The sequence below is a fragment of the Mauremys reevesii genome, linkage group 1 (assembly GCF_016161935.1).
Source record: "Mauremys reevesii isolate NIE-2019 linkage group 1, ASM1616193v1, whole genome shotgun sequence".
Classification (NCBI taxonomy): Eukaryota; Metazoa; Chordata; order Testudines; family Geoemydidae; genus Mauremys; species Mauremys reevesii.
The window spans coordinates 280,185,131-280,206,514 of record NC_052623.1 but is presented as its reverse complement, the minus strand read 5'-3'; the positions used below and the strand labels follow the sequence as shown (position 1 = coordinate 280,206,514).

General features: G+C 39.9%; 1 protein-coding gene and 1 pseudogene across 9 annotated transcripts in view; both read right to left on the bottom strand.

The window, feature by feature from the left end:
• Window positions 1–21,384, bottom strand: part of EEA1 (early endosome antigen 1) — a 127,817-nt gene that overhangs the window by 37,923 nt on the left and 68,510 nt on the right. For all 9 annotated transcript variants that reach the window (XR_005586839.1, XR_005586840.1, XR_005586841.1 and 6 more), the window contains 8 exons: window positions 18,677–19,015; window positions 8,811–8,960; window positions 7,266–7,385; window positions 6,814–7,017; window positions 3,805–4,005; window positions 2,712–2,825; window positions 983–1,138; window positions 114–253 (listed from right to left, as the gene is read on the bottom strand). Coding sequence is in view for 6 of the 9 variants with exons in the window: in XM_039496798.1 (XP_039352732.1) it covers window positions 114–253; window positions 983–1,138; window positions 2,712–2,825; window positions 3,805–4,005; window positions 6,814–7,017; window positions 7,266–7,385; window positions 8,811–8,960; window positions 18,677–19,015 (1,424 nt within the window). In the remaining 3 variants the exon portion in view is untranslated. The remainder of the gene's footprint in view (window positions 1–113; window positions 254–982; window positions 1,139–2,711; window positions 2,826–3,804; window positions 4,006–6,813; window positions 7,018–7,265; window positions 7,386–8,810; window positions 8,961–18,676; window positions 19,016–21,384) is intronic.
• On the bottom strand, window positions 12,444–12,560 carry LOC120396168 (annotated as a pseudogene).

The following is a 21,384-nucleotide window of genomic DNA, read 5'->3' as shown; positions in this document are numbered from 1 at the left end:
TAATAATTTCAATTCTAGTCTAAGAGTATAAACATGCATTTGTTTGTTCTTATAGAACAATTCAAATTTGAATCTAGGTCTGAAAAGTAATGCATTAAACAGTGTTAGCATACACTTCTCTTTCTGCTTCAAGCTGTTTAGTCAGTTCTGTTGTTCTGAGGCCTAGATCTGTACACTGCTGCCGTTGCTGTTGTAGCTCCTGAAGAGCTTGTTCTTTGCTTGCTTTAACCTCAAGAATGTCAGCTTCAAGTTTCTGTAAAAGAAAAGAAAAAGCTACAGTTACCATTACACAACCACCAGAGTGAAAATTTGCTCAGTTGTTCATAAATGCCTCCAGCCTCCAGGTATAAAGGGGCTACAGCAGGGGTAAGGATCTCACCCCTAGTCTTCACATACATTTAAAATTAAACATACTTCTATATTTTAATGTAGTCAAATATCTGTAAGATGCTTAAAATACTGTAGTCTAAAAATAACCCAATAATTTATAAATGGAACATACTCCTCCTCTGTGCAATTGTATACACTTCTCATGTCACTGTATTCTAGCTTTTTGCCTCCTGCCTCAAACGTAATACACTGAAGATGTGTGTACATTAGGGTCTGATCCTGCAAACACTTATGCACTTGAATAAAGTTACTTGAAGTTTATATAAACACAAATGTGAGAGCTCTGAATTTAGGAAGTGGTCTATGTCTCATCTCTTAATATTCTCCATGAATTACATTCAGGGTTCCAATTGGAGGGGAAGGAGGTTGGGGCAGTGCAGGCAGTTTTGGCATAACTCCACTTTCTCATTCATCAGCTGAAAAAGGAAACACTGGGAAAAGAGGATACTATCAACACCACTTTTTAGGTGGCTGGCCATCCTCCTCCTGCAATTTCCGCACTGCTGTTACCATGCATTATGAAACAATTTTGTTGCTTTACATGGTGAAAGCTTGTTTTATAAACTCAGGTTCTTCATTTCTGAATACAAACCTTAAGCTGTCCCTCTAGCTCCTCCGTTTTCTGTTCTAAATAAAGACGTTTCTCTTTATACTCTTTAAGATTGGCTTCCAACTGTGTACAATATTCTTGCTTGTCATGCAGCGTAGCCGTAACCTGATCTAACTGAGTGTTGACCTTATTTAACTCCTATGAAGTAAAATATAATTGAAAAAGGTTACTTTCATTAAAGGATGAGTATTTTTTTTAATTATTAAAGAGTTCTCTAAACACATGCCTAAATATTTACTTGTCTAAAATGTTCATACGACATTTTAAAAAATGTACATGTTATACTGGAGAAAAACAGCATATTCAATAGCTTATTCTTTTCAAATTGCTTTTAAGGCAGAACTTTTTCATGAGCAAAATTTTAAAAATTTTTTTGCTATTGCATGCATGGGAACATAATATTAACCTATTTGTAGCAGTCAATTAAATTTAGCAGGAACAAGGACATCCAATACCATGTGACCAGTCAACTCTCCACAGACACCAATGGCTTACGGATCATAGTTTGAAAACTATTGGTTCAACATGGAACAATATTATTTTCTACCAAAAATGGAACACGCAATGCTGATAGTCAAAAGACCCACGTGTTTTATGGTGAACTGGACCTAACTTATGCGACACACTGATGTAAGAGACTGACAAATTCATCAGCAGCTTCATTTAAAATAAAATATGGGAGATTTTTAATTAATTAAATATGAAAATGAAAATCACTACAGAAGGACTTGTGCTATTTATGCTGATAATCAATTCCCCACCCGAGAAGGCATGGGAGCCGGTGTTTTGGAAGTGGTTTGAAATTGTGGATGTTTCTACTGAAATAATCAGCAGCAAAACAATTAACCATGTTGACAGTTAATTTATCATCATTTGTTTTCAATATTAGCACCCCTATGAGACGTGCTGATTTAGGGATGGAGTGCACATAGACTTTCACCAAAGTAACTAAATTGGTTTTAATTCATCCCTTTTTTATTTTAATGCAAGTGTGTGTGTGTGTGTGTACACACTTATTTTGGAGTAAAAGTATGTTTGTTCATTTAGCTGAAGTCTGTTTTTTTATCTTGAATCTGAAGACTCCAGAAAAACAACACTGCTTTGTTTTACACTCAATATACTTTGTAAAGTCTCTCTTCATAATCACACAGGTTAGAAATAATTCTATTATAATATGGAAGCTTAGATTCTAGAGTAAATTTCTGCAGCAGGGGTGGATTTCACAGTCAATTCCATACATTACAACAGGGGTCCCCAACGCGGTGCCTGCGGGCGCCAGGGCGCTTGCTGGGGCATCTAAGTACGCCCATGTACTGGCCAGCATCTGAGCATCTGCCGAAATGCTGCCAACAAGCTGTGACATCCAGAGGTGTTGCCGCCGAAATGCTGCCGATTTTCGGCGGCAACACCTCTGGATGACGCAGTTTGTCGGCGGAATTTTGGTGGATGCTCGTCTGCCGCCACGGTCCTCTATGGCTCGTCATCTGGCGCCAGCCAGACGAAAAAGGTTGCGGACCACTGCATTACAATACACAGGGCCCTGCTTATAGCAAACAGGACAAAATATAGCATATATTCAAATACTCTGAATAATGTCTCCAATGCAAATGCAAATCCACAAGGACTTTGATTTTTTTTCCCAAACCAAATTGTCCTTTGGGTTTTGTATGAAGGTTATCTTAGATGATCCAGTAGCATTAATTTCTCCTACCTGTTGTTTATCTTGCAGTGCATTCTGGGCTGTGTCCAAATGATTCTGAAGATCTGCTCTTTGAGCAGCTTTTGATGCTTCTGCTGAAAGCAGTAATTCAGTCTTTGCTTTTATCTGAAAAGAAGAGTGTTACAATATTTGTAATGTGAAGATCATAAAGAATTCTTGATTGCAGCTGCTTTTAACTCAAATTTTCTTCCTACTAACAAGCACTATAATACTAGCTATTTATTGCTAATTATTAGTAATTCTGACATGATGAAATGTTGGACACAGAAATCAGAGCTAAAACACAAGTTATTAACAAAGTTTAGACAGTTGAAGACAGAATGGAACAAAATAAAATAAAGTTACGAATAATTGATCTTCTCTGAAGGTAGATCTATAGGGTTAAGTCCACCTAAGTTATGCAACTGCAGCTACATGAATAATATAGCTGGAGTTGACATAGCTTTAGTTGACTTATTGCAGTGTCTACACTGCGCTGGGTCAACGAAAGAAATTCTCTCGTCAACTTACCTTATGCTTTTCGTTCTGGTGGAATACCGGAGTTGATGGGAGAGCAATCTGGGTCGATTTAGTGGGTCTTTCATTAGACCCACTACATTGACCCCCCCGGTGGATCGATTGCCGCAGCATCGATCCACGATTAGTGTAGACATACCCTGAGTTATGGGGTCCTATCCAGCTCTCCTTTTAGTCAAGGGAAATCACCCTGGCATATGGACTGTAGAATCATTAAAACAGTTTTCAGACAGGCTTCTTAGCCTTAATGCACACAGCAAGTCTGAGTCTTTTAAGAAGACATAACTTTTCCTTCGCTGATTCCTTGGTGGTGGCTGTGTTCTTTTTGGTGTGGGTTTTTTTTTTTTTTTTTTTTTTGCTGCAATCCTTGTATCTTAGAACCACTGATGTCTTGCTGGATTATATCTTGCTTATTGCACTTCATTTGGTCATTTGTTGCTCACAAAACAAGCAAACTTTAGTAGAAACTTAGCCTACTGGCCTTGTATATTCAACAAAGGCCACCTTTTTCCATGATGAAGTGCAGATGGATTTTTTTTCATTAGGATATAGTACAAAGGCAAATTACCTGTAAATCAAGCTGGGATACTTTCTCTTTGCTTTCATTTAGCTGACTATTTAGTTCACCAATGCTTGTTTCTAGGGAGAGCACACGGTCCTGAGCAGCTCTCAGATGTGCCTTCTGCTCTTGCACCTGCTCATGCAAATTCTCTTGGGCTTGTTTATGGCTTTCCGACTGATTCTTCAGCTTTTCTGTTAGCTGAGTTACCTACAATATAAATAAGTTGCCAATTAAAAGTCCAAAGGCAAAATTAAAAACACCCTAAAATTCAAAACATGTTGTCTTGGTTATGAAGCCCCAATACTGATCAACTTCACCACTTATTGATTCTACAAAGTTTCTCTTTCTGGACAACAACAATGCATTTATTTTTTGTGTGCAATACATGAGTGACCCCAACTTTTTAAAGCATAACTATTTTGACAAGAAATTCAAAGCCAGCAAGCATGATCACTCTAATATAACACTGTGAGTGTGTATCCTTTTGTGTGTGCCCAGTTAGCGTTGGCTAGGTTGAGAGACAGATGAGGATGGTTGACTCTTGCTTTATTTATAAGAAAAATAATATAAACACATCATGGAGGCACCAGTTGTGGTTCAATAGTTAGGCTGAGTTGAGTTTTGCACTGAAGACCTGGATTCAACCCTTTGGTTATGTATTATTGCCTCTTTTCCACCTGAGTGGATAGTCATAGTTTGGGGCCCTGGGGATGTTCCAGCCAGAAGTAGAATTTGATGGTATTTTATTTGCTGCAGTCCTGTTTATTGGAAGGAATGTACACAGTGATGGGCCTCTGAATACAGAGGGAGCCAAGAACAAAAGGAGCAGTTTCTAAGCTTACAGCCAACACCAATCCAAAAGCTTTTTTCATGGTCACAGGCTCCTGCTTGGCTTTCTTGCCTCTCTTTCTCTCTGTTCTTGTCTGCTCTCTATTTCTGTGTGCTCTCACCCTTACTTCCTCCCATACACTCCTGGTCATAATACCCAGTAAAACCCCCCGCCCAAATGGTGCTAGATTCTGGGCAGATACTATTGGGCTTTATTTTGCATGTTCACTCATCAATTAGAATGAGGTTTTAGCTTGACACATAAGGTTTCTCCCAGCTCATAAAAGTATGAAAAATGCAACATACAGCACTTGCTCCTTGAATATAGAATGTAATTGCCAAGAATTTACAAGTAAATCCAATAGAAAATTATATACATTTGATTGTATCCCTCTCCCTCCACCTTTCACCTGTCTTCTTAAGGCCTGACCCTGCAAACACTTCTGCTCATGCTTTACTTTACACAACATGAGTAGTCCCACTGACATGTGTATAAATGTTCATATGATCAGTACCTTGGATTATAAACTCTTCAGGATAAGGGTATTTCCACATTACCATTAACACTAATGTGAGTTACATGTGGCCATCTAGAAAATAATATATCCCTATCAATTTAATCTTTGCCAGTTTCAAAGCTCTATGTCTGCAGCAAACATGAATTGAACTCCATTTAATTCATATTAGTATTCTATATATTGTGTATGTTTTATTATAAGTTTATAGCAAGTATGGCAAAAAACATCCATTAATTACTTACAAAAAATTGACATGTGTTTGCTACCAAAATATTTTTCAAGTAGCTCATAAAAGACACAGGTGTTCCTTCCGTTACAAACAGGTAACAGCTGGTATTGGGAACTAGTACATTTCTTATTTGTACCAGTAGCATACACTATGGACTATATGCCAGAGAACTCACATTCAACTCTAATTACTAGTAATGTGTTGCACATATGCTGCAAAAGGAGAACACTGTGTTCTAATAACCTTTGTAAGTGTGCAACAATATTACCATACTGGTATTTGAAACAGTATACTAAAATAATTCCTCTAAGTACAAAAAAGAGTCACTAATATACAATCATGCTACCTTTTGCAAAAATATGAAGTAAAAATTGTAGGCACAAGCAGTACTAATTCCAGCATAGCTTTTTAAAAATAATATGTGTGTTTATACATACACATATTTTAAAAGATTATGCAGCTAAAATTACTTTAAAAATACCTTAAAAATATCTAATAATGTACCTTTCAGATGGTACACTGTGATTGTAAATTCCAACTTCAAAGATCTTTTCATTAAATCATATTCAGTGTATGTTATGTGTTTTCTTGTTCAAATATGTTATCAATTAGATTTCCATAGAGGTAAGAAAAAAAAATAAATCATTTTGATTGTCTGTATAACACCATCCTCCATATCCAAGTGCACAACTTGTGTACCTGGATGTGAAGCACCAAAATGTATTGCTATCAGAACAAGAAGGGGGGGGGGGGGGGGAATGTCACAGAAATCTTGTGAATTTTATAAAGAGATGCTAAAAAAATACAGTATCCAAGAAAGAGCGAAGTACAGTGGAGGCTGAAGCTGCAGACTGGGAGATAGAAACAAAGGAGACTCTTCTTACACAAACTTTCTTAAGGGTATTCGAGGCTTTTGCCAGGTTTCAGAGTAGCAGCCATGTTAGTCTGTATCCGCAAAAAGAACAGGAGTACTTGTGGCACCTTAGGCTGTGGCTACACTTAGCACTTCAAAGCGCTGCCGCGGCGCTAAGTGTAGTCAAAGCGCCAGCGCTGGGAGAGAGCTCTCCCAGCGCTGTCCGTACTCCACCTCCCTGTGGGGAATAACGGACAGCGCTGGGAGCTCTAAGTGGGGACAGCACTTAGAGACTAACAAATTTATTTCAGCATGAGCTTTCGTGAGCTACAGCTCACTTCTTCGGATGCATAGAATGGAACACACAGACAGGAGATATTTATACATACAGAGAACATGAAAACGTGGAAGTATGCATACCAACAGGAAGAGTCTAATCAATTGAGATGAGCTATAATCAGCAGGAGAAAAAAAACTTTTGAAGTGATAATTAAGATGACCCATAGAAAGGGTGAGGAGAACTTAACATAGGGAAATAGATTCAATTAGTGTAATGACCCAACCAATTAGGCTTTTGCATTTCTTACCTGCTCTTGCAAAGTATGGTTTTTCTCTTGCAGCTGGTTCAGAACTGCAGTTTCTCCTTCCCCTGCTTGAATTTTCGCATACAAGTCCTCTCTTTCTTTTTCTAACAGGGTGATGTTCTCTTTACTCTTTTGTAGCAAGGCCTCAAGGTTTTGAATTTTTTGGTCCTTATCTCCTATCTGACGCAGTACTTGTTCCAAATCATTCTAAAAATGAATTAAATAGTTTCTTTAAGTATAGGGACCTTAAAAGTTATTCCTGATGCATGACATGTTACATATCAAATTTCACAAATACTTACTACATATTCTATTTTGAAATTTAATTAAAAAAAGAAAATGTTTTACATTAGGAAATCATGCGGCTTGTTTACACGTTGCAATGCACCGGCAATATTAACTGCTGCAGTACACTAGTTTGAAAATAATGTGTGGGTTGTTTTTTTTTTTTTTACCTGGGCTTCTCGGAGTTTTGCTGTAGTGCTTTGCTGAAGAGTTTGTTGCTCCTGATGCTGCTGTTTTGCTTTATCTAACTGATGCTGTAATTCAGTGCAATTTGCTGCTTTTTCCTTTAGCTTAAAAAAACAGTCACGGACTGTTGACTGAAAACTGACAAGCACAATTCAGTAGTTCAATAACATTTATCATTTACTCTAATACTGAAAGACTGTACACTAAACAGTTTAACATTTCAAACAGGTGTAAAAGTAGTAATTTGTCATACCAGTTCTATAGCAAAGAACGAACACAGCACTGAAGTACTTCTCAACACTGACAGTAGGTAAATTCTAAATAACAAAAATTATCTCAAGTATCAGACATGCATTATTTTACATCTGAACACCAAACTGTTAAAGGAGATTTAGTCTTTTTTCCTATGGATAAGGTAGAGTTGAAGTAAATTATATTCATAAAGTATTCTAAGTGCTAATTATCATTAGCAGTTTTAGTAGCAACTTCGGGCTGGTCCACTCTACAGACATGCACTGGTATAACTACGTTGCTCAGAGGTCTGAAAAATCCACACCCCTGAGCGACGTAGTTATACAGACCTAATCCCCGGTGTAGACAGCGCTGTGTCGGTGGGAAACCTTCTTCCGTCAGCATAGCTACTGCCTCTAAGGGAGGTGGATTAACTACACCTACAGGACAGCTCTTTCCCATCAGCATAGAGCGTCTTCATTAAAGCGCTGCAATAGCACAGCTGCATCAATGCAGTTGTGCTGATGCAGCGTTTTAAGTATATACCTGCCCTTATGCTCTACTTACCTTAACAGATTTTCTGGAGCCAACATGCAAAGCATTGCAGTGTTAGCTGTATGACTCTCATTAAAGTCTAAGAGTGGAGGTGTCTGCTAAACTGCAGTAAAACTTTGAAAATGTACCACTCTTAGATATTTAGCACATTTGCATATAACTAATATAAACAGGTCAACAGCAAATATTTGTTACTAAGGTAGTGCCCTATTGCAAAAAAACTTGACCTATTAACAGAGTAGTAAAATTACTGTTTTCTGACACCAATTCCCCCCTACACATTATTCACTATAATCACATTATGTCTATTACTTCTTCAATTGGACCCTGATCCCATAAAAAGATATGCATACCCAAAACTCTGCTATGCATGGCATAAGTTTCTGTGCATTGGGGATCTTTTTGCATGCTCAGATCCTTAGCCTCAAAGTCCTCAAGTGCCAGGGCTATATCCTTTATTTATCTGTAAAGCACCTCACACATTTAGGCTCTAGGCAAGGAAATAATTCTTAGCCTTCTAAAAACAAAAAAGTAACTGTCCTATAGACTATTTTGCCAAATGAAAAATAGTAGATTTTTTTTAATGAGGATTTTAAAAAAATGCAATTAAGTTTTAACAAACTTAGTCAAAGCTGTCGGTTGGGCACTAACTCTAAACACCAACATGAGAAGGATGTTGCAAGTAGAATACACAAAACATCACTACAACAACGGTGAAATCTGATCACGTGTATCACTCCTACCTGCTCTTCAGCACGAGAAAGTTTTAACTGCAGATCAGCCACCTGCTGTTCCTTGTCCATCAGTTTTTCACTAGAGAGTTGTCTCTGTTCTTTCAGTCGACCATGTGCTTCCCCTAGCTGGCGTTCTGTCTCCAGAAGTTTACTGTGCAACTGGAAGAAAATACTAGTCTCAGTTTTCCAGCCACTACACTGTACTTCAGACTCATTATCCACATAATATAGTAATTTTCATCATGCTTTTAATCATACAAGAATGGTACGACTAAAACGTCTTGGGAATTATTTTCATAAACCTGAGCGAAATCAAACCAGCCAAGTGCACATGCAGGAGCATAGGCTCAAAAGGAGTGGTACGTTCAGAAGGTGGGAAGTGAGCCTACGAAGAAGCAGCCTCACCCCTTTATAGAAGCCCCTCTATATGAGCTATGTGGCCTTACACAGAAAAAAGCAAGGATTAAATTCCATCCCCCACCAAATGCATAAAATATTTATCATGTAAAATAGCAATGGCTGAATCAACATCTTACACAGAGCTCAGAGTAAATCAGCATTCCCATGCTCTCCAATGGCCTATGCTCTAAGTTTTTACTGGCTACGCTGGTTCCAATACCACGGTGTTCTGCATTATTTGGGCGAGTGGGACTTCTATTTCAGCTCACCATGAGCCCCTGGCATTCCTCCACTACAAGGGAGGCTGATGTATGGACTCTCTCTATAAGATGTGCTAGCTCTTTAGGAGTGTTCTGTGGTCACATGCCCTTTTGTAGCTTACTCCCCAGCTCCTTCCATAGGACTTATAACCCACTCTCTTGGATTGGCTGATGCATGGGAAACTTCTCCAGAGAGTACAAAGTAAGGACCTAGACAAATTAGAGGACTGGGCCAAAAGAAATCTGATGAGGTTCAACAAGGACAAGTGCAGAGTCCTGCACTTAGGACAGAAGAATCCCATGCACTGCTACAGACTAGGGACCAAATGGCTAGGCAGCAGTTCTGCAGAAAAGGACATAGGGGTTACAGTAGACGAAAAGCTGGATATGAGTCTACAGTGTGCCCTTGTTGCCAAGAAGGCTAATGGCATTTTTGGCTACATAAGTAGGGGCACTGCCGGCAGATCAAGGGATGTGATCATTCCCCTCTATTCGACATTGGTGAGGCCTCATCTGGAGCACTGTGTCCAGTTTTGAGCCCCACACTACAAGAAGGATGTGAAAAAAATTGGAAAGAGTCCAGCAGAGGGCAACAAAAATTATTAGGGGGCTGGAGCACATGACTTATGAGGAAAGGCTGAGGGAACTGGGATTGTTTAGTCTGCAGAAAAGAAGAATGAGGGGGGATTTGATAGCTGCTTTCAACTACCTGAAAAGGGGTTCCAAAGAGGATGGATCAAAACTGTTCTCAGTGGTAGCAGATGACAGAACAAGGAGTAATGGTCTCAAGTTGCAGTGGGGGAGGTTTAGGTTGGATATTAGGAAAAACTTTTTCACTAGGAGGGTGGTGAAGCACTGGAAGGGGTTACCTAGGGAGGTGGTGGAATCTCCTTCCTTAGAGGTTTTTAAGATCAGGCTTGACAAAGCCCTGGCTGGGATGACTTAGTTGGGGACTGGTCCTGCTTTGAGCAGGGGGTTGGACTAGATGACCTCCTGATATTCTATGATTCTATGACTCTGTCATCAGCTAAAGGAGCTGAGGGCTTTCTTTACAGTTATTTGCTATAAACAGGCATCCATGCAAACAATTTTTTCTTCTCTCTAGAACCTCTAGCTGTTATTTTAGGCTATTAGTTACCTCCTGCCCACTCCTACACACTACTGAATCCCAACCAACATATATATGTGAGCTTCCATTTTATGGATTCAGGAGCAACAGGTAACTACAGAGTAAGACAGAAGTATTTCAATGCAAAACATTGAATGGGTCAGACCTTAGAGTAGAAAAATTACTTCCACCTAACTGAAGCACTTACATCAGTGGATAAAAATATCTGAAGCTAAATTATTTCCCTTTATAAGTCCACACTATTAACCACTGTAAATCATTCCACCTGTGGGTGATGGACTATTAGTAATTGTGACATAGTTACACTAGTAATCTGTCTGTGTGATTGGAGGCAAGAAGTTGTGGTAAATTGTTAATGTAATTTCCTTCTAAAAAATATGCACAAGAGTTAAGCAAACTTGGGAAAGTTTGCAGCAACAGCTTAACTGCTGATGTCATTTGTACCCTGATGCTGGGAGAAAAACACCAAAGGTAGGAAGAAAGCTCCAGAAAAAAAAAAATCAGCAGAAGTATAACAACATTTTACATGTTACAGAAATGAAGGTCACACTTTCTGTAACACAGATGTTTATAAACAATGTATATTTAGTTTATAAACAATGTATATTCAATAAATAATTAGTAGGTTTTCTAAGCCTGATGGAGACATGAGCAGCATGTGTTGTAGATGGTTATAAATCTATAAAAAAGATCTATAAAAAGGGAAATAAGGACAACCCAAGGAATTACAGACCAGTCAACCTAACTTCTGTACTTGGAAAGATAATGAAGCAAATAATTTGCAAACATCTAGAAGATAATAAGGTGATAAGTGAGAGTCAAAAAAAAAATTGTGTCAAACCAACCTGATAGCTTTCTTTGCTACACACACTTTGGTAGTTTGCAGCGCTGGTCATCCAGCTGCATGTAGCCAGCGCGTGTGTGTGGCCACACTGTGTGTGTGCACACACACAGGTGGCCCATTTGGCAGCATTCCCCTGTTGCATGGGGATGCATGCATATGGCATGCTGGGCCATGCAGGCATCCCAGTGCATTCAAAAAGAGGGTGCGAGCTTTTCAAAGGGGGGGGAGAGAGGGGGGGTGAGGGGAGAGGGGGAGGGAGAGAGGGATTTGTTTGTTAGCAACACTGTGTGAAAAAATGACAGCTTGAAATTAATTCTTCTTTTCTTTTCTCTTAAACTAGCCTGCAACACCTGCTGTTTTCGCTGCCTGCCCCTGCCTCTCTCTTGATTGTTTGTACACATGTACAGACAGATCACATACACATGATTGTTTTTTTTTGTTTTTAGTTAGATTTTAGCAGAAGAGCTGCAAGAGCTGAGCAGAGCAGAGAGGAGGAGAACAGATTGTGATTGGATTGAGATTTGATCACAGACAGACAACAGCAGCATTAGAGCTGCTAGCAGAGAAGAAAACGGAGCCGGAAACGAGACAACAACAAACAAACAAAACAAAGACAAAAAAAAACAAAAAAAATTAAAATTAAATTCTAGGGATCTCTATCTGGAGGCCAATAAAGCCCTGGTGTGTGTGTGTGTGTGTGTGTGTGATGAGATGAGCAGCGCACCAGCGCTGCAATCGCTGCACCCCAACCTGGCCAGGCCAGCAGCAGCGCCAGCACAGCAGCCAGGCAGTGCTGCGCTGGTGGTGTGTGTGTGTGTTGGGGGTAATTGCAGCGGAAGCCCTCTACAGCGCGCTGCAACTTGCAAGTGTAGCCAAGCCCTTTGACAGGGTAACAAGCCTTGTGGATAGGGGTAGACGAGGTATATCTTTACTTTAGTAAAGCTTCTGATACTGTTTCGGATTATCTTCTCATAAACAAACTAGGGAAATGCAACCTAGATGGGGCTACTATAAGGTGGGTGCAAAATGGTTGGATAACCATTACCAGAGATTAAACTGATAAGAACAGATACTGCACTTGATCTTAGCGTACTTATCAATGGTTCACAGTCATGCTGGAAGGACATAACGAGTGGGGTCCCACAGGGATCAGTTCTGGGTCCGGTTCTGTTCAATATCTTCATCAATGAGTTAGATAATGGCATAGAGAGTACACTTATAAAGTTTGCAGACGATACCAAGCTGGGAGGGGTTGCAAGTCCTTTGGAGGTTAGGATTAAAATTCAAAATGATCTGGAGAAATAGTCTGAAGTAAATAAGATGAAATCCAATAAGGACAAATGCACAGTACTCCATTTAGGAAGGAACAATCAGTTGCACACATACAAAATGGGAAATGACTGCTTAGGAAGGAGTACTGCGGAAAGGGATCTGGGGGGGTCATAGTGGACCACAAGCTAAATATGAGTCGACACTGTAATGCTGTTACAAAAAAAGCGAACATCATTCTGGGATGTATTAGCAGAGTGTTGTAAGCAAGACACGAGAAGTAATTTTTCCACTCTACTCCATGCTGATTAGGCCTCAACTGGAGTATTGTGTCCAGTTCTGGGTGCCACATTTCACGAAGGGTGTGGACAAATTGGAGAGAGTCCAGAGAAGAGCAACAAAAATGATGAAAGGTCTAGAAAACATGACCTATGAGGGAAGATTGAAAAAGTTGGGTTTATTTAGTCTGGAAAAGAGAAGACTGAGAGGGGACATGATAACAGTTTTCAAGTACGTAAAAGTTGTTACAAGGAGGAGGGAGAAGAATTGTTTTTCTTAACCTCTGAGGATAGGACAAGAAGCAATGGACTTAAATTGCAGCACCGGAGGTTTAGGTTGGACATTAGAAAAAACTTCCTGTCAGAGTGGGGTTAAGCACTGGAATAAATTGCCTAGGGAGGTTGTAGAATCTCCATCCTTGGAGATTTTTAAGAGCAGGTTAGACCAACACCTGTCGGAATGGTCTAGATAATTCTTGGTCCTGCCATGAGTCCAGGGTACTGGACTAGATGACCTCTCAAGGTCCCTTCCAGTTCTATGATTCTATGTTAGAAGAAAGGGCTATAGATGGTTACAAGCCATGGTTATATGCCACTTATTGACCTATTGGATTCTTACAAGCTATATAAATGATTAACCATTTATTTAAAAAAACCTTTATAAAGGTCCCTTTAATATAAAATGTGATCAAAATGCATTTTATTTTTCCCTGTAAGATACTGCTAAGCACAATACCTATTTTCTGCTTTAATGTCACAAAAAATGAGTCTATAGAAGCAAGAGGCAGAGTATACGGCCAAAAGCTCTTAAACCATTTACTTTTGTGGGGAATGGTGTGGCGCAGTGTGGACATGTGATGAACTTTAAGCTAATAGGGCTGTATAACCAAAGACATTACCATAGCGAGTAGAATGTAGTTATTACTGATTTTACTTATAAAGAAAAAATATCTCTGGAGTTAAAAAGGTCTGACCAATCAGTAGGCTGTCATGTTCAAAGTTGCACGATAAAAACAATATTTATTAGCAGCTATCACTTCTAAGGAAAAGAGAGAGTTACATTTTCCTTTTCTCCTCGCCCCCTGCATCCCACCGCTCCGCATCCCTCAATTACTGTCTCAGAGCCTTCCTCATGCAAAACCGCCTTGTGTGGAACATTCTTCTAATCCCTGTTTGCCTAACCAAACCATCAGCCTCTCCTCTTTCAAATAATTCAGTGAAACCCACTTCTGTCATGTCACCTCAAAAAAGTATGTTGTACAGACACACACTTAACCAATCCACAGAGATGTGCAAATATCAAAAACTGAGAAACTGGATCATCTTTTTATTGAAACCCTTTTCTTTTCTCCCTCCATCTCTCAACTGTTTGTTACTCTCGCTCACCACATCACATAAAAAATTAAGTCCTGATCCTGCAGTGAGCTGCATGCAAACACATGGGTCCACCCAAGTCATTACAAGATCAGGGCCAGGACCAAGTTATATTTTTATATTCTCTGTAACGCACAATTTTGCGTTCTCCATAAACAAGTGAAACCATCAGCTACGCTGTCAGAGTCCCTTTCCAGTCATCATCAAGCGAAATGGAAACAAAATAAAGAAACTGTACTTTTTAAAACTACTGTATCAGAAGTGTTAACATCATTCACAGACCTGCTATTTTAAGTAATGAGCATTTCCTGATGAAGACTAAGGGATAACCCTGTAATGTTCTGAGGTCTCCAACTGCTGGCTAGAATGGCAGTTGAGGGTGCCCTGTACCTTGCAGAAGCACATGGAACTTTCCAGGATCTGGGCCGACAACTATTTGAGACAATGTTGATAAGAGGGCACACTAATGAGTGAGGTGGGTTACCATATAAGCCATGTTTAGCCATTCAGCAAATGGCAATTCATTATGTCATCATGAACAATATCACGTAATAACATGTTAGGAATAATCGAACTGTGGCCATAAACCAGTGGTGGGCAACCTGGGGCCCAACAGGGTAATCTGATTGTGGGACGCGAGACATCTTGCTGATGTTGACCGTCCGCAGGCACAACCCCCTGCAGCTCCCAGTGGCTGCAGTTCACCGTTCTTGGTCAATGGGAGCTGCGGGAAGCGGTGGGGAATGGCGAACTGCGGCCACTGGGAGCTGCGGGGGGCCATGTCTGCAGATGGTCAACGTTAGCAGAATGTCTCGCAGCCCGCAATCAGATTACCCTGATGGGCTGCATGCAGCCCGCAGGTTGCCCACCACTGCCGTAAACAGATCATCCACAAATTTTCTAATCCTAATGAAGTATGTGTGCTATATTCCATATATTAAAATAATTTCATTGCATACACATAAAGATACTTTTCAAAAATTCAATATTTAAAATACTATTTCTCATTTTTTAAATTTCATTTTAAATTAAAAGAAACACTGCTGACTTTAGGACCAGATAGGATATTAAAGCTTTCAACACACCAACAACCTCAGCTTCATCTGAGGTAAAATCTCACATGCAAAAAAAAGTATTCTGTGACTTTGAATCTTAACTGGTATCTGTTTAATTGCGGTGTAGACGTTTGGGCTTAGGCTGGAGCTCCGGCTCTAGGACCACACGAGGTGGTAGGGTACCAGAGCTCAGCCTGCTGCCTGAGCCCAAACATCTACACCACAGTTAAACAGCCCTTTAGCCCGAGACCTGTGAGCCCGAGACAGCTGGCATGGGCCAGCTGCAGGCAGTTAATTGCAGTGTAGACATACCCTAGTAGGCTACACCCTTGCAATGATACTCTCCAATCACAGGTAACAGGGAATTAAAAAGATAGCTATAAACCTATTTCCAATATTCACAACTATGAACTTAGACTGCTAAGTGAACAACAATATGAAATATATGGGAACTGTACAAAGCGATTAGAGAAGAAACTGGAAAAACTAAGACAAGTCTCTCTTTCTATGAGTAACCAGTTACTGTATCATGAATAGACTCAGAATCTCTCAATCCACCCTGAAGTCCTCCCTGCACCATGTCTAAATCAGTGGTCCCCAAACTTTTTTGCTGATGCCCCCTCCTTAACTGGTACACACACACACACACACACACACACACACAAACACACAGCCATGGTCAGGAACCAGAGGGGGCCCGGGAGCAGGGCTGTGGCCAGGAACCGTGGTTGGGGCCAGGAGCAGAACTGCAGTCAGGAGCAGGGCCAAGGTTAGGGCCGGGGGGGGTGCAGGAAGGGAGCTAGGGCAGAACAAGGATGGGTGGTGCTTCCTCTCTGCCCCCGTCGGGACTGGCCTGGGCCCTGCCACACATGCCCCTCAAACATTCCTCCATGCCCCCTTACAGGGGCATGCTTCACAGTTTGGGGACCACTGGTCTCAATAAACAATCTTGGGCACTCCAGTGATCCCCCTTCAGGCAGGTTTTCTTGGTTGGACTGAATTCCCTTCTGGTGGTATCACTGGAGGATTTGTGTCATCTACATTTCCTTTCCTAGAAATTTATTAGGCAATCCAAGTTTTTTTTCCCCACCAAAAATCCTTTCACAAGCCCTACTTAGCTGGAGCAGGCCCTCTTAGTCTGAAACCAGTTTCCAGCTGAACTCTGCCAGTTGGTTCTGCTTTCGGAAATTGCATTCTTTGCGGTCTAGGAAGATGGCTGCAATGTCACCCATCAGGATTCCTAAGCATATGGATGAAACTTCAAACTTCATCACATCTCCAAGCATCAGCTTTTTTTTTTTTTTAATTTGGATTCTTGCCAAACCACAGGAGATTCCAGTAGAAAGTATGCATGCATAGGTTAAGATGTAATTTATTGCAGGCATGTGGATGGGCTTCAAGCCAACATATTTATTTAAATTAACTTTATGAAAAAGGAAAAGCTGTAAAAGCTCAGGCCTAAAAGTAAAGTAAACCAAGCTGGAATGAGGCCACAGATTTCTTATTGAAGGATTGAGCGTTATTCTTGAAACACAAACATCTCTCTGATCTCGCATACTAAGAGGCACCCAACAAAGAGGCACCCAACAAAACAAAGATCAAACAAAACTGCACCTCAAAGTCAACTTTAATCTAACACTGAATAATAGTGGGTCAATCCCACGGCTCTGTGAAAGTAACTCTGATTATACTCCATAGGATTTTGCATGTGAAAGGACTATGGGACTGTTCACTATATGCATTCCAATATAAAGGCTCAAATCACAGAACCAGACATTAGAAATTGAAAAAAACTATTAGGACTTTATGTTGTTCCTCCAGTCATGCAGAGTTCTTCTCTACAATACATTCCCTGCTTAGTACATTTTTTAAGGAATCAAACGATGAGATTTCCACTACTACTTCTACACTATCCTACAGTTTAACAAGCTTTACAACTAGGAAACTTTCCACAATATTCAACCAAAACTTTCTTTTGTACTATTTCATCCCATTACAACTTACTCTACTCTGAGCCAGCAGAAACAATATTACTTGCTCCTTGTTATTTACAGCCTTGGAAAACTTTTAGACACATGAAGAAGGCTTGATCCCTTTCATATCTGGCAAGAAAACTAAACAATCTAAGTAGCATTTTCTTTTGCCAATACTCCACACCTAGAGTCAGGAGAAGAACATGATCAGAACAAAACAAAACAAAAGGTGGGGGGGGGGAGGTGGAGAGAGACACCAAACATGATCAGTTACCGAAGAACTCCCAACAGGAGAAGAATATCACCGATATGCCCCAAGATCCGTATTCATGGGTAACGGCATGATGAATTTGGAAATTATTGATTTCTCTGACTCTCAGGGCTTGTCCAGTCAGTGCCTTAGTCTGCATCAGCTGGGCTGTAAATTCTAACATGCACCAGCATGTTGCACACTAACTGACCTGTGTGGACCCTGCAGGTGCACACTAGAAGTTCTTCAGTGGATGTTAATGTAGTGCTGTTTGAAATGGGACTACGTTAACATGCACTAGGGAACTTTTAGTGTACACCAGCAGGATCCACATGTGCCAGTGAGTTCCTGATCCAGCAGCATGCATTAGAATTTACACTCCAGCTGATGTGGATTAAGGCACAACGCAGACAAGCCCTCTGAAAACAAGAAATAAGCTCTAAGGCTAATTTATTTTTATTCTTAAAAAATGGAAAGCTACTTATAAAGAACTATTTACAAGGTTAAAGGAATTAGAGGTTCCTTTCACAGAGAGCAGAAAATTTAATTATTTTAAACAGCATTAGTAATCTTAGAGATACAAAACTAAAACAATATGAATTATGGACCAGACCCTCACCTGGTGTAAGTGAGCACAACCCTACGCCAACTTGCTCCAACTAAGTGTCTGGCCCTATAACTAGTTTCAGGTGTGACAGTACTGATCAGAGTAAGTTTCTGTACTTCCTCTTTTACCTTTACCTCATCTTTCTTTGTGTTCTTTGCTTACTTCTCTAACGTGCCAAAACATGACACTTGAGATTTATTTTTCATTTATAACAGCCAGGAAATACACATTTAGCAGCATGTTTGCATTTTTTCCCTCCAATAAACAAATGTACACACACACACACACACCCACCACTGTAGTTCACGGAGATTTTAAATGTAGATATTACAGACACACAAAGAAGCTCTATATTACATATACACAAATATATAGAGAAAAGTGTAGTACTGAGAAGAAGAATATGAATGAAAACAATGTTTTTGAAGGAACCGCACCTGATTAAGCTCACTCTGCAGTTGTAGGCTATGTTGTTCTTTCTCCTCTCTCTGCTGTTGTAGCTGTTTAAACTCTGCCTTGAGATGCTGATACTTTGTCTCTATTTCTGACAATTCTTCCTTAAGTTTGTGGCTTGCTTCCCCCTTCTCACCCAGTTCTGTCTGTAACCTCTGCAATGAGGCTTCAGAGGCAGACAGCCTTGCTCCAAGCTGCTCCAGGTCCAGGTCCTTTTGGTGAAGGCTTGCCTGCATATTTTTTTTACTCACTGATTCTTCATAGTGCCTTTCTTCTAACTGGGTGTAATCAAGTTCTTTCTTCAGCAGCTTTTCTGTCAGACTCTATAACAGCAATTAAATGGAAATTAAATTACAATTCTGCTTGCATCTGATCAACCGTTATTACTCACATTTCCTCACAAGAGTTTATGCAGAGCAATGAACAAGTCTCTCACAATAATCATCTCCAAAATTGAGTTGAGACATGAAATAAGTCTGTCAATAATTCTATATTTTAATTTCTATTTCATATTATAGCAGTCAATGCCAGAGTCCATATAGCATACCATTACAATTATAATTCCCATTTTCAGGCTCCCTTGCTCTCTATATATTTTAAACTGTGCTCAGTAAAGTTGCTTTCTGGACTGAAACTAACACTTTTCCTTTGCTCCTTACATAAGCCCTTTTCCTCCTCATCTGGTAGCTGATTCAGTTGCCATTATTTCTACATCTTGAAGACTGGTTTGTTTTAGTGAAACAACTGAGCTTCTATGTTACTGCAAGCTCATGCGTGTGTTTGGCAAATTGCTTTGTGACAGCTAAAAATTATTTGCATGTCAGAGGTACCTCACCCTTTCATGTACTTCTCTGTACGTTTAAATTTGTGGGACACTGCCTCACCTGTAATTCTGTGTAAGGCAGTAGTTGTCAACCTTTTTTCATTTGCAGACTCCTAAAAATTTTCAAATGGAGGTACAGATCCCTTTGGAAATCTTAGACAATCTGCGGACCCACAGGGGTCCATGGACCACAGGTTGAAATCACTGGTATACGGCATCATGCCCTCACTTTTTCAAGAAGTTTCCTCATTTTGCCCTATCACATCTCAAGAGAAGTGCAACATCCCCAAATATTCAAAATATGTGTCTCTGTGCTGCCATGGGTCAGCGCATTTAGCTGTTAACCAAAAGGATGGTGGTTTGAGCCCATCCAGGGACGGCGGTAACCCTTCTGGGAGGGAGGGAGAGCTCAGTGGTTTGAGCATTGGTCTACTAAACCCAGGGTTGTGAGTTCAATCCTTGAGGGGGCCATTTAGGGATCTGGTGCAAAAATCTGTCTGAGGATTGGTCCTGCTTTGAGCAAAGGGTTGGACTAGATAACCTCCTGAGGTCCCTTCCAATCATGATATTCTATGAGCTTCTCTTGAACAGAGAATGCCAAAATGAGTGCCACATGAAACATTAAAAAATGATAATAGCATGAGACCACCAAACTCATAACATGATTCAGAATTTAGCCTGTTTTAACATGTTAGTGTTCTACTAACACACACCAGCTAACTCCCTCAAGCCAGACTTTTCTGTCAGAAAATAAAACTCTGCATACACGTCAGCTCAGGAGGGTTGTTTGTTTTTAATTTGAACATACCACAAATTTAGACTGGCCTTTTAGTGAAGAGGAGCTCTGGAGTATCAAATTTTTGTCACCACACTTTAACAAAATTCATTTTGCAAGCAGCAAGGCCTTTGAATCAGTACTGATCAATGCCTCAGCAACAGACGCCATTTTCCTGCTGGAGGTGCCATCTTTCAAAGAGAGAACTAAAGCCAAGATCTTAACCATTGTCCTTAAATGGCCAATGGCACTTTTTGAAATTTATCAGCTGTCTTCCTGGGTGTCGTAGTAAAATTCCAGCTCTGGGAATTCATTGTCTCCCTAAAATCCCCATGTAGGTATAACTGAATTCTTAATTTCCTGTCCCATCATAGCATCTCTGTGTGCATCTTTCAGCTACCAATGTTCTCCCCACAGTTCAACTGGATACTCTGTTTTTCAGCTTCTCTTTAAACAAAACATTTCCAAGAATTCAGCTGGCTGGCAGCTTGAAAAATCCCAGCACTCACAAGTTTAGTGTCGAAAGCGTCAGATGGTGGTTTATGTTCTGCAATTCCTGGAATATATAGGTTCAAGAGAAGACATAGAAAGAACTGTAGTTCTAGCTATGCTGGGCATTTTTAAAGCACACTTCTTCATAGCATCTAGGTACCAATCCCAAATTGATTTTGCTTTGGTTAGTTTAACAGAAAATTAAAACACTATTCAAGACTAATTTTGAGGATACAGAGTTTAACAACTGTTAAATTTCATCAAATTTAAAAGGACAAAAAGTCCTTTTATACTAGTTTACTTGCTTTTTAACAAGTTTGGAGGGAGGGGAGAGTTATTCTTCGGTACATCAGTTTTTAAGTTATGTTGCAATCTGGCAAATGGCTTGGCAGTAGCAGCTCACATTAGAATGATAATTATAGTCCTCTCAGAGTTTCCATTATAAAATATACTTTCTAAGGCTTACAACTTGGCCAAGAAAATTTGCTCCAGGCTGAAGTTTGAATGTGAATTCTAGCCTGGTAATAACATTTTCCACAACAGTTCTAGAAAAACAAAATAACTATTTTTAGTTATATGATTATATAATAATATGTATTATA